Source organism: Malaya genurostris, chromosome 3 (assembly GCF_030247185.1).
Source record: "Malaya genurostris strain Urasoe2022 chromosome 3, Malgen_1.1, whole genome shotgun sequence".
NCBI lineage: Eukaryota > Metazoa > Arthropoda > Insecta > Diptera > Culicidae > Malaya > Malaya genurostris.
The window spans coordinates 158074343-158089667 of NC_080572.1; the positions used below are offsets into that span (position 1 = coordinate 158074343).

At 36.5% G+C, this 15325-nt stretch overlaps 1 protein-coding gene across 4 annotated transcripts in view; it reads right to left on the reverse strand.

The window, feature by feature from the left end:
- Positions 1-331: 331 nt before the first annotated feature.
- The window catches only part of LOC131434807 (platelet glycoprotein 4), a 247031-nt gene continuing 232037 nt past the window's right edge, over positions 332-15325 (reverse strand). For 3 of the 4 annotated variants that reach the window (XM_058601970.1, XM_058601972.1, XM_058601968.1), the window contains 2 exons: positions 1151-1216; positions 332-766 (listed from right to left, as the gene is read on the reverse strand). In XM_058601970.1, the coding sequence (XP_058457953.1) occupies positions 500-766; positions 1151-1216 (333 nt within the window). In that variant the 3' untranslated portion in view covers positions 332-499. The remainder of the gene's footprint in view (positions 767-1150; positions 1217-15325) is intronic. The other variant, XM_058601969.1, reaches the window with a different exon arrangement.

Here is a 15325-nt window from a genome sequence, read left to right on the forward strand (position 1 = left end):
GTTCGGAAATTACAGTTTGATCAGTAAAAAAATATCCTATATTAAATTATTTCCTCACTTTTCTCAGAACACCATCTCTGAGATTAGAAATTATAAAAACATAGAAATTTTGTTACGGGTTTTGTCTATCTATTTGTAGTGACTTTATTTTATAATTCTGGAACCGGATCGGATCCTCATGAAATTCAGCAATTCCGTATGGGAGCACGAGACCTTTCATTTGAATCTAAGTTTGTCAAAATCATTTTTTTTCGGAATTTTTCTTTCGGATATAATTATTAGGAACAAATTTTATTTTTTAATACAAAATAATGTTTTAATATGTACCATGATCGATCAACTTTTGATAACAATAAGATAAATTCTGATTCGGTGAATAGTTTTGAAAAAATATCGATTATTATAAGGGTGCTCACCCGGATTTACTCTAAATGAATTATTTAATGATCGAATTTCTTAAAATTACAAAAATATATATTCTATAGCATAGTATAATATATTAATGTATATGAACCACATTTTTTGTGAGTTCCGATGCATTAGTATTATTACTATTAACATCAATGCTATCCACACCTTCTGATAACAACTTAACAGCTTTAACGTTTGGATCTCGTGAGTCGTATTGGTGCGCCTTGTAGATAGCCGATATTACAAACACAAGGAAAATGGTATAAAAGAAGTATGGCAGGTATGGTTGTATATCTTTGATGATGTAGAAAATCTGTAGTGATTGAATAACGTAAGCCGGTAGTTCACTTTGGTGCTGAAAAGAAAATGGAAAAAAGTAAACAATATACGCAGAGAAAAAAAATGTAAAATTATGATCTAATATTGAGACTATTTCCGAGATTTATTTTATTGAAATGCTGACAAAAGAAAATCTAGCCGGAGACGGTAAATATCAATATCAATGAATTGAAACAGTTTTGAGCCAAAAGAAGAAAATAATCCATATCATGCAGCTTAGCTCTAAATGATGGGTTGCAATTTCATACATTCTACACTAACTAATGAGGAAACAATACTTTTCAAATTTTTTTATTTGATCACCACACTCCCCCACACCAAAAAGCTACAATTTGGAGCCCCCTGGTAGTGGACGCTGAGATTCTATTTATTCATGCTTTGATGTGCAACTTATTATTACCATAAAATGGAGTCCCAGTGGAAAAGATTTCCTTTTAAGGGATCCACAATTTAATACTACGCTACGCTGGAAAGAAAGTACAAATATATTAGGAATTTAGTTATGAATATGAAATACTGTTGACGATAAATACATTATAAAGCAAAAAACTACAATAGCTAAATATTTCGCTCAGTCTGTGTTTAAAATGGTACTTTAGTCTAACCGCAAATGTGGCACGGTTGTTTATACCTTGTATATCCGGTGGAAGTTCATTATATTTAGTTGGACCAACAAAAAGGATCCGTCTTTAATTAATGCTTGTAACTGCTCGAACACGAAACAAATTGATACTACGGTGTGTTGTTCGAGAATGGGATATAGTTAGGAACTGTAGATTATGGTGAATTGTGGAGTTATACAGATTATCATGGACGAATAGCAACGTTTGGACATCACATAAGTATGTTATTGGTAAAACATTATGGTTTCTGTCAGAGTATAACAATAGGCTCGAGAGGAAAAAGGGTTTAGTGAAAATGATTTTTAGGCATATGTTTTGTAGAGTTTCTTCAAATAGATAAGAACTAGCGGCTCGCCCCCAAACTAGAACTAGCGGCTCGCCCCCAAACTAGAACTAGCGGCTTGCCCCCTCACCGATACTAAGTAGTTGAGCTGAAAATAAAAATTTAATAGAGCACACTGGGGAACAAAGGACTTGACTCTTCAAAAAATACCACAATACAACGCCAAGTGCTTGCAACAAACTTTATGTGGTGAGTCCAAGTTAATGTGGGGTCGAAATATATGCCCAGATACTTGAAATGATCAATTTTTTCAATAATATTGTGTCCGAACTGGGGATGATTATGCGTTGGTATGAGTTTCCTTATGGAACGAAAAATCATATACTTAGTCTTTGTGGCATTTAATGATAATAAGTTCGCATTAAAATATTGAACAAGAATTCTTAAATCACATTCCATTGAGTTAATAACAGCATTGATGTCACTGTTAGGATAGAACAGAGCTATGTAGTCGGCGAATAGTCTAATATTATTTCCTTGTGGAACACCAATGTTTAGTGGAGCAAGGTTGCTGCTGTCACTTTCGATGGAAACAAATTGTTTTCTATTAGTCAAGTAACTACGGATAATTAAATTAGCAATGCCCCTGATACCATAGCAACCGAGTTTGTCCAAAAGTATAATATGATCTAACAGTTCGGCTGAAAAGTTCGTATCGTTTAATAGAAACACATTTTTTTTGCCAAAATTTGTTTTTATTATTCAACATAATTGCCATCAGAGGCGATACAGTGATTATAGCGATCTTCCAACTTTTCGATACCTTTTTTGTAGTACGATTTGTCCTTTGCCTCAAAATGGGCCTCAGTTTCAGCGATTACCTCTTCATTGCTTCTAAATATTTTACCAGCGAGCATTCTCTTGAGGTCTGAGAACAGGATAAAGTCACTGGGGGCCAAATCTGGAGAATACGGTGGATGAGGGAGCAATTCGAAGCCCAATTCGTTCAATTTCAGCATGGTTTTCATCGACTTGTGACACGGTGCATTGTCTTGATGAAACAAAACTTTTTTCTTCTTCAAATGAGGCCGTTTTTTGAAATTTCGTCCTTCAAACTTTCTAATAACGCTATATAATAGTCACAGTTGATGGTTTTTCCCTTTTCAAGGTAGTCGATGAAAATACCATGCGAATCCCAAAATACAGACGCCATAACCTTACCGGCCGATTGTTGAGTCTTTCCACGCTTTGGGTTCGGTTCATCGCGTGCAGTCCACTCAGCTGACTGTCGATTGGACTCCGGAGTGAAGTGATGGAGCCAAGTTTCGTCCATTGTTATATATCGACGAAAAAAATCGGTTTTATTTCGATATAACAGCTCCAAACACTGCTCAGAATCATCAATTCGTTGTTGTTTTTGATCGATTGTGAGCTCACGCGGCACCCATTTTGCACAAAGCTTTCTCATATCCAAATATTCGTGAATAATATGTCCAACACGTTCCTTTGATATCTTTAGGGTGTCAGCTATCTCGACCAACTTCACTTTACGGTCATTGAAAATCATTTTGTGGATTTTTTTCACGTTTTCATCGGTAACAGCCACTTACGAATTGTTGCTTCGCCCGGTGCAGAGTCTGGATAACATTCATCAAGCCATTTTTTGGTATCGGCGGCACTTTTTTTCATCAAAAAGTAGTGTTTCATCAACACACGAAATTCCTTTTTTTCCATTTTTTTCACAATAACAAAAGTAGCTTCACTCAAAATGCAATATCTCTCAAACTAATAATCCGACAGCTGTCAAATTTATACACTGAAAATGGTATGGTTTTAATTCTAGTGGCGCCCTCTCATAGAAACGATACAAACTTTTCAGCCGATCTGTTAATTTGTCAAAAGCTTTTTTAAGGTTTAAAAAAACACTCGATATTCGATTTCGCTAAAAAAGTTTGTTCTGACTCTGTTCCGGAATAGACGATCATGCGCGTCACCAGGGCCGGTGAAAGAGGTTGGTACGGTGGGTAGCACTACCCACCCGAAAATTCCAAAGGTGGGTAATTACCCACCTGAAATTTCGAACAAAAAACAATGGAAATATTAGCAGTGGAGTAATAATAAGAATATTTCTATTGTAATTCGGAATAATAAATAAAATCAAAATTATAGAATGCTAGTTCTCAAGGTAGAGCAAGGATGTGAAGATATACCGCAGAAAGCTGAGACGTGACAAGGGTCATTTGAGCAGGCAGAAATCTTTTAGTAACCTAACTTTTCCCTTCCAGCAAAGGAGCCGAGCTTAAGCATCTCATCAATGCGAATCACTCGGGTATCTGAGATACCGGAAAATACCGATAAAGGTCTTTTACACTTTACATTCCGAACCGGAAAAAGAAGAATGCAGTAGCAAGTAGAAAGTAACAACTTTTGGTAGTTTTGCCGGAATAGTAAATATTAGAAGACCTTTATCGGAATTTTCCGGCAGATGTTTAAGGTCGACTCCTCTTGTAAAAAGTGAAAGTTAAGTTACTAAAAGATTTCTGCATGATGAAATGAACCTTGTCACATCTCACCTTCTATATCTTCACATGCAGAAAATCACTCAAAATCTTTTGACGTAGGACTACGTTTTTTTTATTCAATAATATAATATAATTTTAAGGCACACTGCTTAAGCTCTAAGATGCTAAGGGTATTTCCTAATCTTAAATAACGACTAACTTAAAACTAGTATCATTAGGTAATGTCGTGTCGGGGTCGCGGATTCTCGAAAGCTTTCTCGAACTTTATGGTGGCGATCAGCAAAGGCGAGTGAATTTAATATAGCATGAGAGTCTTCCAGATGGCGTTGGTAAATATCTATGTTGGCCGCATCATTCAGTCCGTGTGGGTCCGCGGGAAAAATTATCAGGCAACAAAGACTCGGCGGGTGGCCCGCAGCCTGGTCATCGACTGGAGCGGTTCTCCGTTGTCGGTGATTGTGATGTTACTGAAGAGAATGAAAGAGACGTAAATATTGTGGAAAACGAGGTAAAAAGGAGATGTGGGAACAGCATGTCTCAATACGACAGAGATCTAATTAGTTTCCATCGAGATGGTGAAGAGACGGGGGAAAGGAGAACAAAAAAGTTAGTGACAAAAAAACTAAGATCTTGTTAGTTCCAATAAAGATGGTAGATAGGGACGGGGATCGAGAGAATCGGGCGGATGGCTACGTTTTTGCTTTCTATACCGGTGTGCAAATTCAAAATACTGAGAACCGTACAAACAGTGCTCAGGTTTTGAACATCTATTTCTCAATCATTTTTTATTAATTTTCCATATCATTCCATAAACTGCATTAAAAATATTTCTACAGTTCTATTGGAGTAGATGAATCTATATCTATAAAATCATTTATTATTTTTATAAATCATATTTCAGATAATTGGTGATCGAAATTTCAGTTAGTAACGAAAATCTTTGTCATGGTTTCTTCTAACAAATACATACAAGTTCGCGGTTTCCATTAAATTTCTGCGTTTCAATGAGTGTGTTCGCTTCTAAGAAAATCACTCATACAAACCAAGATTCTGTATCGAATAAACTTCAACTCTGTGTGGTTCAGAAAAGAAGTAAAAGTTGCTAACACATCGTTCAAACAGTCCAGGAACTAATCAGAAAATCATAGTCTCGCGTGCAGGCATATTTTTTATTCATCAACATTATCATCTTCAAATGACATACAATCGTTTTAGCACTTTTCGTAATTTTTCAATACCATCCTTATAGAATGATTTGTCACTGGTCTAAACATCGGCTTCCTTTGCGGCGATGGCAGTTTTATTCGAGCCAAAAAATTTTCGCTGGCGTGTCTTTTTCTAATCCGCAAATGACAAGCAATCGCTGGGGCTAGGTAATTGTGAACAAGGTGGATGAGGAAACAGATCGCAGCCCAATTCGTTTAATTTTGTCATTGTTTTCATTGACTTATGGCACGGTGCATTGTCTTGGTTAATGGTGAATCACTTTTGATGGTACTTTCCTGTTCAAGATAGTCGATGTTAATTATACCTCGAACATCTAAAAAACTTATGCCATGATTGTTCCAGCTACCTGTTACGTTTTCAGATGGCTTTCCCAGTCTGAATGCTGGTATGACTCCGGATAAAAAGAGTAGAATTCAAATTCAATTCAAATTCAATTTGTTGAAAAATTGCCTGACTCTGCCAAAGGCGCTTATTGAATTTATTCAATAGGCTTCTTGAGGATAATACACGGAGAACCCTTCGATCATAAAATTGCGATATCGCAGTTTTTGATTTTTGCGATAGTTGATTTAACTAATTTCTTTTTGATTCAACCAGTATGGTTTTTGATTTGCATATATTCAAGTAGTTGAAAAATATGTTGTTTTGAATGCTGTCAAATGCCGGAGACAGTTGAAAGCAAAACAATAATCGCAATACAAAATCAACAACTCTTTTAGTTGAACTCTGTTCGCGTCGCTTCAAAATGTCAATGAAAACAACATCGATGGTTAAAGCGTTTGGTGAAATTGTGTTCATTCGATTTGAGAATTTTATGATAACAAGTGTTTACCTAACAGCGGTGTTGTGATAAAGTTAACCTTGTTTGAGATGAAAAAGATTTGGTGAAAAATTAGAAATGTTTATGAATGATCATCTCGTAATCTTTCAGGTATGCGAAAAAATTTTATGCTTCAAATTCGATCATTATTTACTTCCAGCAGACTGTTTTACTTCCAGCTGTTTGATACCGAAGATGATGTTCATGCATTAGCAATAAAACGCTTTTTAACATGAATTTAAATCATAAAAGTAACAGGAGCGAAGGGTTTCAAACACACAGAACGCGCTGCGATTGAATGGCGCGTTTGAATTGCCGTTGCAAAATTTCCATTCCCAGCGGTTGATGCACCCAAGCTCATATAAATTGACTAAAATTATCAGTGCATAACTTTAGTTCAACCGTTCGAAGGCATCATTTTAGGTAAATTTAATAATTACGCTAATTTACTCGCCCCTCCGGGCACATTTGCTGATTCAAAACGTTTTTCTACATCAATCATTTCCGATCGAATCAGAAGTATTTTTTAGAATTTAGATCTTTACTGATCTCGATTTGACATGATCATGATCATACAAAAATCAAGATCACTTAGAGATCAGATCAGTTCTGATTTCGTAATGATAATTTATTCCTTGGTTAAGATCACTTGAAATCAGCAGTGATCGGTGGTTTTCCTAATTATCACATGTCAATATAAAATACTGTTTATATTTTAACAACGATATTTATTGCATGAATCTCAACATACCGAACTTATTTCAAATGGATCATGACGTGTATCAGTAAGTATGTTTTGATTATTTTCGAAAATCAATAATATTGTTCGAGTTGATTCAACTATTTGCAATGTCTAAAACAAATAAAACCGATTTATTTTTCAACTAACAGAATTTTGTTTCAATAACAACACCAGTTATTTCAACTAAAATATTTGTTGAAATTGAAAGGTATGTGTCCTCACTAATTGACAGCATTTTTTTTCAAACAGTTAAATTAGTTGTTTCAACCATCGTTTCTGCTAATAGAAAAACAAAAATGACAGTTTAGTTAAAACAACAATCGATTAGTTGTACCAAATTTTAACCAATCGAATTCAGAAAATCAACTAATATTCTGGTTGAAATGGGATCGCGGGTGGTTCCGTGTATTGTCCAACATGACTGGAGACAAGTAAGAGTTATCGCCATTCAAAAATCAGGGAAACCAGCCTCCGATCACAATTCGTATCGGTCGATTGCTATGCTTTCCTGTATCCGGAAATTGTTCGAAAAAAGGATTCTGTTTCGTCTAGATAATTGAGTCGAGACTAATGGCTTACTTTCAGATACACAATTTGGTTTCCGCAGGGCCAAAGGAACGAACGACTGTCTTGCGTTGCTCTCAACAGAAATTCAAATGACATTTACTCGTAAAGAACAAATGGCATCAGTTTTATTAGACATCAAGGCTTTTGACTCAGTTTCCATAAACATCCCATCTGAGAAGTTGCATCAGCATGGTCTTTCACCATTTTTGAATAACTTTTTGTATAATCTATTGTCCGAGAAATACATGTATTTCGCGCTTAGAGCTCATGCTTAAACCCCCTTTTATACATTTTTTACGTAAACAACATTGATGATTGTTTCATCACATTTGCACGCTAAGACAACTTGCCGACGACAGCGTTGTGTCTTTTACAAGACCCAAAGCTGCAGATCTCCAAGGACCATTGCAAGATACCCTCGACAACTTGTCGACATAGGCTCTTCAAATGGGTATCGAGTTCTCGACGGAGAAAACTGAGCTGGTTGGATTTTCAAGGAAGCGAGAACCAGCACAATTACAGGTTCAACTAGGGGGTGAAACCATAGCTCAGGTCTTCACATTAAAATATCTTGGGGTCTGGTTTGACTCCAAAGGCACCTGGGGATGTCACATTAGGTATGTGAAACAAAAATGCCACCAGAGAATCAACTTTCTTCGCACAATAACCGGAACTTGGTGGGGTGCCCACCAGGAGATCTGATCAGGCTGTACCGTAGGAATATGGATGCTCTTGCTTCCGATCCGCCGCGAACACAAATTTCATTATACTGGAAATAATTCAGTATCGCTGCTTGCGTATTGCTTAGTTTCGATTCGATCGATTCTGGGATCTCACATATCGATTGCTTATCCGTTGCGATATATTGAATCCGATGGTGATTGAAAACTTCGAAAGGTTTGTCGAGCTCAATTCTCAGAACCGTTTTATGTCCTTGTATTTTGATTACATGGCTCAGAATATTAATCCTTCTTCGTTTGTTTCCTACCGTGCTCATTTCTTGGATACTTTCATTTGTTCATCTGGAGAAAGGTCAGGCGATATATGTCACGGACTTGTGCCCGTGCGGTCAAAATCTGGATGCAAATAAAATGTTATTAAACAAGAGGAAAAGAAAGTTTTACATGGCTTAAGCTCCAAAACGGAGAACGGCTGTCAAGACCCGGTCCAAAGGAATCGGTAAATATTCTTACCAGTAGAGTTCAAAAAACCTTCTTGAGGAAAAAGCACTTTTTTCAGTGAAGTCTTTTTTCACTGCACTGTCCCATGAAACGTTTCTCTCTCTCTCTCTCTCTCTCTCTCTCTCTCTCTCTATATATATATATATATATATATATATATATATATATATATATATATATATATATATATATATATATATATATATATATATATATATGTATATATATGTATATATATATATATATATATATATATATATATATATATATATATATATATATATATATATATATATATATATATATATATATATATATATATATATATATATATATATATATATATATATATATATATATATATATATGTGTGTGTGTGTGTGTGTGTTACGGAATACCGGATCCGGAAAAGCAACGTCAACATTAAAGAACCCATAGTTCAGCATAGCGACAGCCGAGAGTCCGCCGACCAACGCAGCAAGGAAAATGCTGACACGGGGTAAACCCGACGGACAAAACGGACACGGGGTAAACCCGACGGATGAAAACGAGTGGCTTAAAAACAGTGAAAACTAGAAACGAGGTAGTAGGCAAATAGTGAGGGTATATCATTAATAGCTGAACTCCGTGTGACTAGAAGCTTAAAATTCACAGAATAAACTCCAGAACATAACACTGGCAATTAAAGACCGTGATATTCAAAAATTAAAAATTCCAAAAACTAGTGCAAGGTTCGACGCATATAGAATTATGGTGGAACCAATTGACACGCAAGAGCTGATCGAACAAGTCAAGCGACTGACCGGAAACCAAGCTCAACTAATCCAAACGATAAGTTCTTTAAAGAGCAAAGAGAATGACCCATTCTTTAGCTACACTACACCTGACCCGATCAGGAATATTTCAAATTTTAGCGGTAATAAGAAGGAAGTTTTAGCCTGGGTGTAAAGACACCGAACAAACGCTACAACTTTTCGAACAATACAAAAATGATATATATTATGGACAAATAGTCCGTAGTGTAAAAAATAAAATCACGGGAGAATCAAGAGAAATCTTGATAGGTTCCGGTAACCCCACAACATGGGAGGAAATTAAAGAAGCGCTGCTTATTGCGTACGGTGACCGTCGCGAAATAACAGGTTATATCCAGTCACTCTTTTATGTCAAGCAGGGCAAGAAAAACTTGTCTGAATACTATAATAAAATCCGAGCAATGGATACTGATATTAAATCAGCAGCCGCCAATATGGATGACTACAAACCATCCACAAAAGCAATCAATTCTTTCATAAACCTCATAACACTAACGCGGTTCTTTGACAGGATGAACGAAGAAATATCAATGCATGTGAGAAGTTGCAGACCTTAAACATTAGAACATGCTTTTGAAATTACGCAACAGTACTCTAATGCGGCATATAGATTTAGACTCGACAAAAAAGCACATAATCCGACACCTTATTCCACTCAACAGAATAGCGGACAAAATAAATACACAAAACTAAATGCAGAAAATTCAAACCCACGTCAGCACGATAAGACCCCATCAGGTAAATTTAAAAACCGTTCACAAAATGACGAGGACATATCCATGCGGACTCACGTTTCCAAAATGCTTATCAACAACCAAAAACAAATAGACACGGAACTCGACTCCGATGACGAATCAGAACAAGAATGCCAGAACAAAAACACAAGAGACACTACGCTCGATTCCGAAGACGGCGAATATTTAATTTCAGAAGAGATAAATTTTCAGCTTGCCCAAGGAAGGAATCAAAGCAAATGATGAGCCAGAATAGCTTCATACCAAATATTTCAAAATTTTTAGTCGACACAGGGACGAACAAAAACTATATCTCTCCGGCTCACGTCAACATTGAAGATTGTAAAGATGAACAGAAGGTAACAAATATCAAAGGCGAATACAAGATTAACAAATCAGCCTCAATAGATATCAGAAAAAAATTAAAATTTTACGTTTTCAACTTCCATAAATTTTTTGATGGCCTTATTGGTTACGAGTCGCTACGCGAAAATAAAGCGACACTTAATACATCCACCAATACCTTGAAAATAGGAAAGAAATTAATTAAAATGAAAAAATGTTCCCAGGAGAGCAAAAATTGAACTTAACTGAACACAAATTCCAATTCATCCAGATACCCGTGAGACGAAATGGTTCATTCATAATTGATCAGGAAATCGTTCTCAAACATTTTTCAATACTACCAGGACTATACGAAGCAATGAACAGAAAGGCAATTTTGGCAATTCGGAAAAAACACCGACGAAAGATCTGTCGAAATTAATTCTAATGAGCTCGAACTAGGGAAGGACTATTACGAAATTGAGGAAATCCCCCTAAAACTCGTCAGGACAAAAAAAATTCGACTGGTAATAGACTATCGTAAACTGAACGAAAAAACAATCAGTGATAGATATCCTATACCGGAGATTACCGATATATTAGATAAGCTGGGAAGAACAAATTATTTTTCTACTATAGATCTCGCATCAGGCTTTCACCAACTTCAGCTCGATGACGAGGACATTAAGAAAACAGCATTTTCAGTAAACTCTGGTAAATACGAGTTTACGCGTATGCCATCCGGGTTGAAAAATGCCCCTGCGACTTTTCAACGCGTAATGGACTGCCTATTGAGAGAAGAAATAGGAAAATGTTGTGTGGTATATATGGACGACATCCTCGTATTTTTACCCTCTCTAGAACAACATAAAATCGACCTGTAACAAAATTTTGAGAAAAGGTAAAGATGCTAATCTAAAAATATAGTTGATAAATGCTAATTTTTCCGCAAAGAGGTTCAGTTTCTAGGACATACAGTTACGGAAGATGGCGTAAGACCGAATCAGGACAAAATCGAGACATTTAAAAATTGGCCACTACCGAAAACAGAAAACAAGTGAGACAATTTCTCGCAATTTTGGGATATTTTAGGAGATTTATTAAAGACTAAAGACTGCTAAACTGGTAAAACCGCTTACTACCTTACTACGTAAAGACCAGGATTTTATCATCGGGCCAGAAACAGAACTCTGCTTCGAAAAATGTAAGCAAATCTTGATGAGGTACCCAGTGTTGATTCATCCGGACTTCTCTAAAGAATTTAACTTAACTACTGACGCTAGTGACTTTGCTATAGGTGCCGTACTTCCTCAATGACCTATCGGAAAAGATCGTCCAGTAGCTTATGCGTCAAGAACTCTAAACAGGTCAGAAGAAAACTACTCAACAACTGAAAAAGATTTCCTGGCAATGTATTGGACCGTTAAACAGGACCAGTAATGAAGAAACGGAGAGCGAAGCAACAACCATACATTCCGCCGACTCTAGTGATGACTACTACATTTGGTGTACAGAAAAACCAATTAACACATTCAAGACAAAACTCATCCTGAAAATTTCAAACATTGATTCCGAAGTGTCAGAACAAATATTTCCAAATCGTTGACGTATTACAATCTTCAAACCAAATTACACCGAAATAGATATAGTACAAATATTCAAAAGATACAGGATAAACTAGTAAGAGTTACCCACGAATACGCGCATCGGGGCATAAAAGAAAACAAAGCCCGAATCCTACAAAGGTATTACTTCCCCCAACTCGATCGAAAGGTTATAGCCCTAATAGATAGTTGCGGCGTTTGCAAGAAAAGCAAATATGATAGAAACCCGCCACAATTAATACAGAAAAGCATTTTCGGGGAGAAACCATTCGAACGAGTTCACATAGATGTTTTTTTCATGAAAGGATTAAAGTGGTTGACGATAGTGGACTCCTTCTCAAAATTCGCTAACATAATTCCTTTAGAAACTAGAACAATAGTTGACTTAAAAAGAGCACTTAGTGAACATATCAGAATATTTGGCAGACCACTAACTATCGTCAGCGACCAGGAACCAGCATGCATATCCATAGACTTTACAGGGTGCCAACTTACAACAAACACCCAGAAGCAACCAATAACATACAAGAGAAAAATGAAGACCTCAATATACAAAATTTGGAACTCCTAGAAGAGATCAACCTAAAATCTTACCGACACAGAAAAACCACCATCGACGGAAGTACAATCGTCACCATAGTAATCTTTAGCCTTCTCATTCTGGTAATCGCTATCATGAAGAACAGGAAACTCAGTGCAGATAAATACGCCACAAGAAAATCTGCGGATCCCGAAATTTCGGGGATCAGAATCGAGAAACCGAACCGAAGATGATACATTTCAAAAAGCTTCCAACAGTACAGCTTCCAAACAGTCGACCGAGGACGATCGACGCTCTTAGAGGGGAGGTGTTACGAAATACCGGATCCGGAACAACAACGCCAACAGTAAAGAACCCATAGTTCAACATAGCGACAGCCGAGAGTCCGCCGACCAACGCAGCAAGGAAAATGCTGACACGGGGTAAACCCGACATAACTAGCAACCGTCCCGGTCGCCAACCAAACGACATCGAAGACAACGTGGCCGATCGACGATATCGAACTTTGCTGAATTGTCAAATCCAAATTAACAAAAGGTTTAGCGATAGGAATTTTTAGTCAGTCTTGAGTGAGATATGTAAGCGAATCCATCTAACCGAGAATTAAGTGAAATAAAGTTTTTTTTATTCAAACCTCGATAGTACACGGTATAATTTATATATTGGCGTTGACTTTTTTATATATATAAACTTACAATAATAATAATAATAATAATAATAACAACAACACTGTTGTGCGGTTGATATGCGTTTAATTTCGTTGCTCATAAAAGATTAAATTTTTAGTGTTTTTCCTTTGATTTGAGTCTTAATTTTCGTAAGAGTGTGGTATTGAGAGTGTTTACTTGTAAAATATTGTGTTGGCTGGTCAAATTTCATATTCAGCTTAGTAAATAATAAGTGTTTCGAAAAAGTGAATCTTGCATGATTATTTCAGCCATTATAAGTGTCTCGCTACCGCTCGTTGGGGTGTGTTGGTGCCGGGAATTGCGCCCAAATTCGGCTGTTGTATCGCTGTTGTATCCTTAGTGTCACATAGTTCTGTTGCGCGACAGGGTCCTTAGTGTGTTGGTACCTCTAGCCTGTATAGCCATTCGGTACACAGAAGAACATTCTGATCATCGCGCTGTGGTGTTTGTCTCAATAGAGCTATATTCAGTTGCATGTGGCTATTTTCGTAGTGGCCTTCCCTGTGTTAGGCTCTGGTTGAATGATTGACAACTTTGGTTTAAGTGGTGCAAATCGCTTGGTATAGGTATATAGTATATGGTATTATCATTCCTATTGCCGGTGGCGAAGGTACTTTATCTGAAGACATTCTGCAATATTTACGTATGTATTTGTAGTAGTGAGCTGTAATTTATTTCCGCTGTAAACAAACTCAATACCAATATACCATTTTTTTATATACTAATTTTTCTCTCATAACACATTTATTTTCCAAATATCGTATTCGGAATATATTCGCTATCTCTGTTTTGTTTGGTTTGCTCATCTTATCCGACTATGGCTGACGATGAGATTTATTGTGTCGAATGTAACAAAAAAGAAAATGATGCAAATAAAATAATAACGTGCCTGTATTGTTTTTCGAGTGCTCATTTCAAATGCCGTAACATAATTGGGAATGCCATTAGACGCATTCGAGAATCCTCATATTTCTGTTCGTCTGATTGTTCTGCTACATATCAGCGAATAATGGAAATGAAAGGCGATAATACGTCCATGATCGCAGCACTTGCGGAGAAACTGGAGAGAACAGTTTCTAATGCGGTGGCTTCAGAAATGAACTGCGTTCGATTTGAGGTTTCAAATGCAGTGGCAAATGAAATGAGCTGTGTCAGAAAGGAGGTAAAACAGATAACCACTGCAATTGAGTCGTCCCAAGATTTCTTGTCCTCAAAATTTGACAACATTGTAACCGATTTCAAAAACATAAGAGCAGAAAATGAAGAACTGAAACGAGAAATCTTGTCCCTGAAACAGTCAAATGCATCACTAACCGGAAAAGTCAACAAAATAGAACTAAATGTCGATAAATTTAACAAGCAAGCAACGTGCAATAATGCGATGTTATTCGGTATTCCAATGCTTCCTAATGAGAATGTGCCTGATATTGTTTCAAAAACAGTTGCAACTCTTGGTGTGTCTCTTGATCCTGATTCCATTGTATCGTCAACAAGAATATTCACAAATAGTAGGTCGGGAGGTGCACTAATCCCGATTAGGGTAATTTTTAAAAATTCAGAAATTAAAGACGAAGTCATGAACAAAAATGGCGGGTGAGTAATGTCAGAGACATAACTGGATGTCGTGAATACGAAAAAACTGACACGCTCCCATCACTTTTCCCAATATCAGTTAGTTGATTGATTGTATGAATTGTGCAAGCTTTCCTCTTTTTCACTAATAGAATTTGAAGCGATACACCTACATTAAAGTACAGATTAGTTACATTAAACAGCTACTATTCTACAACTATATATTTCAAAACTTGAAACAATTCCTTTTTAATTTGCTAATATAGGAAGCTAGGTACGACAAATTTGTAGTTTATTTTTATTGAAGCTATGAAGTTCGAAGATATCTGAT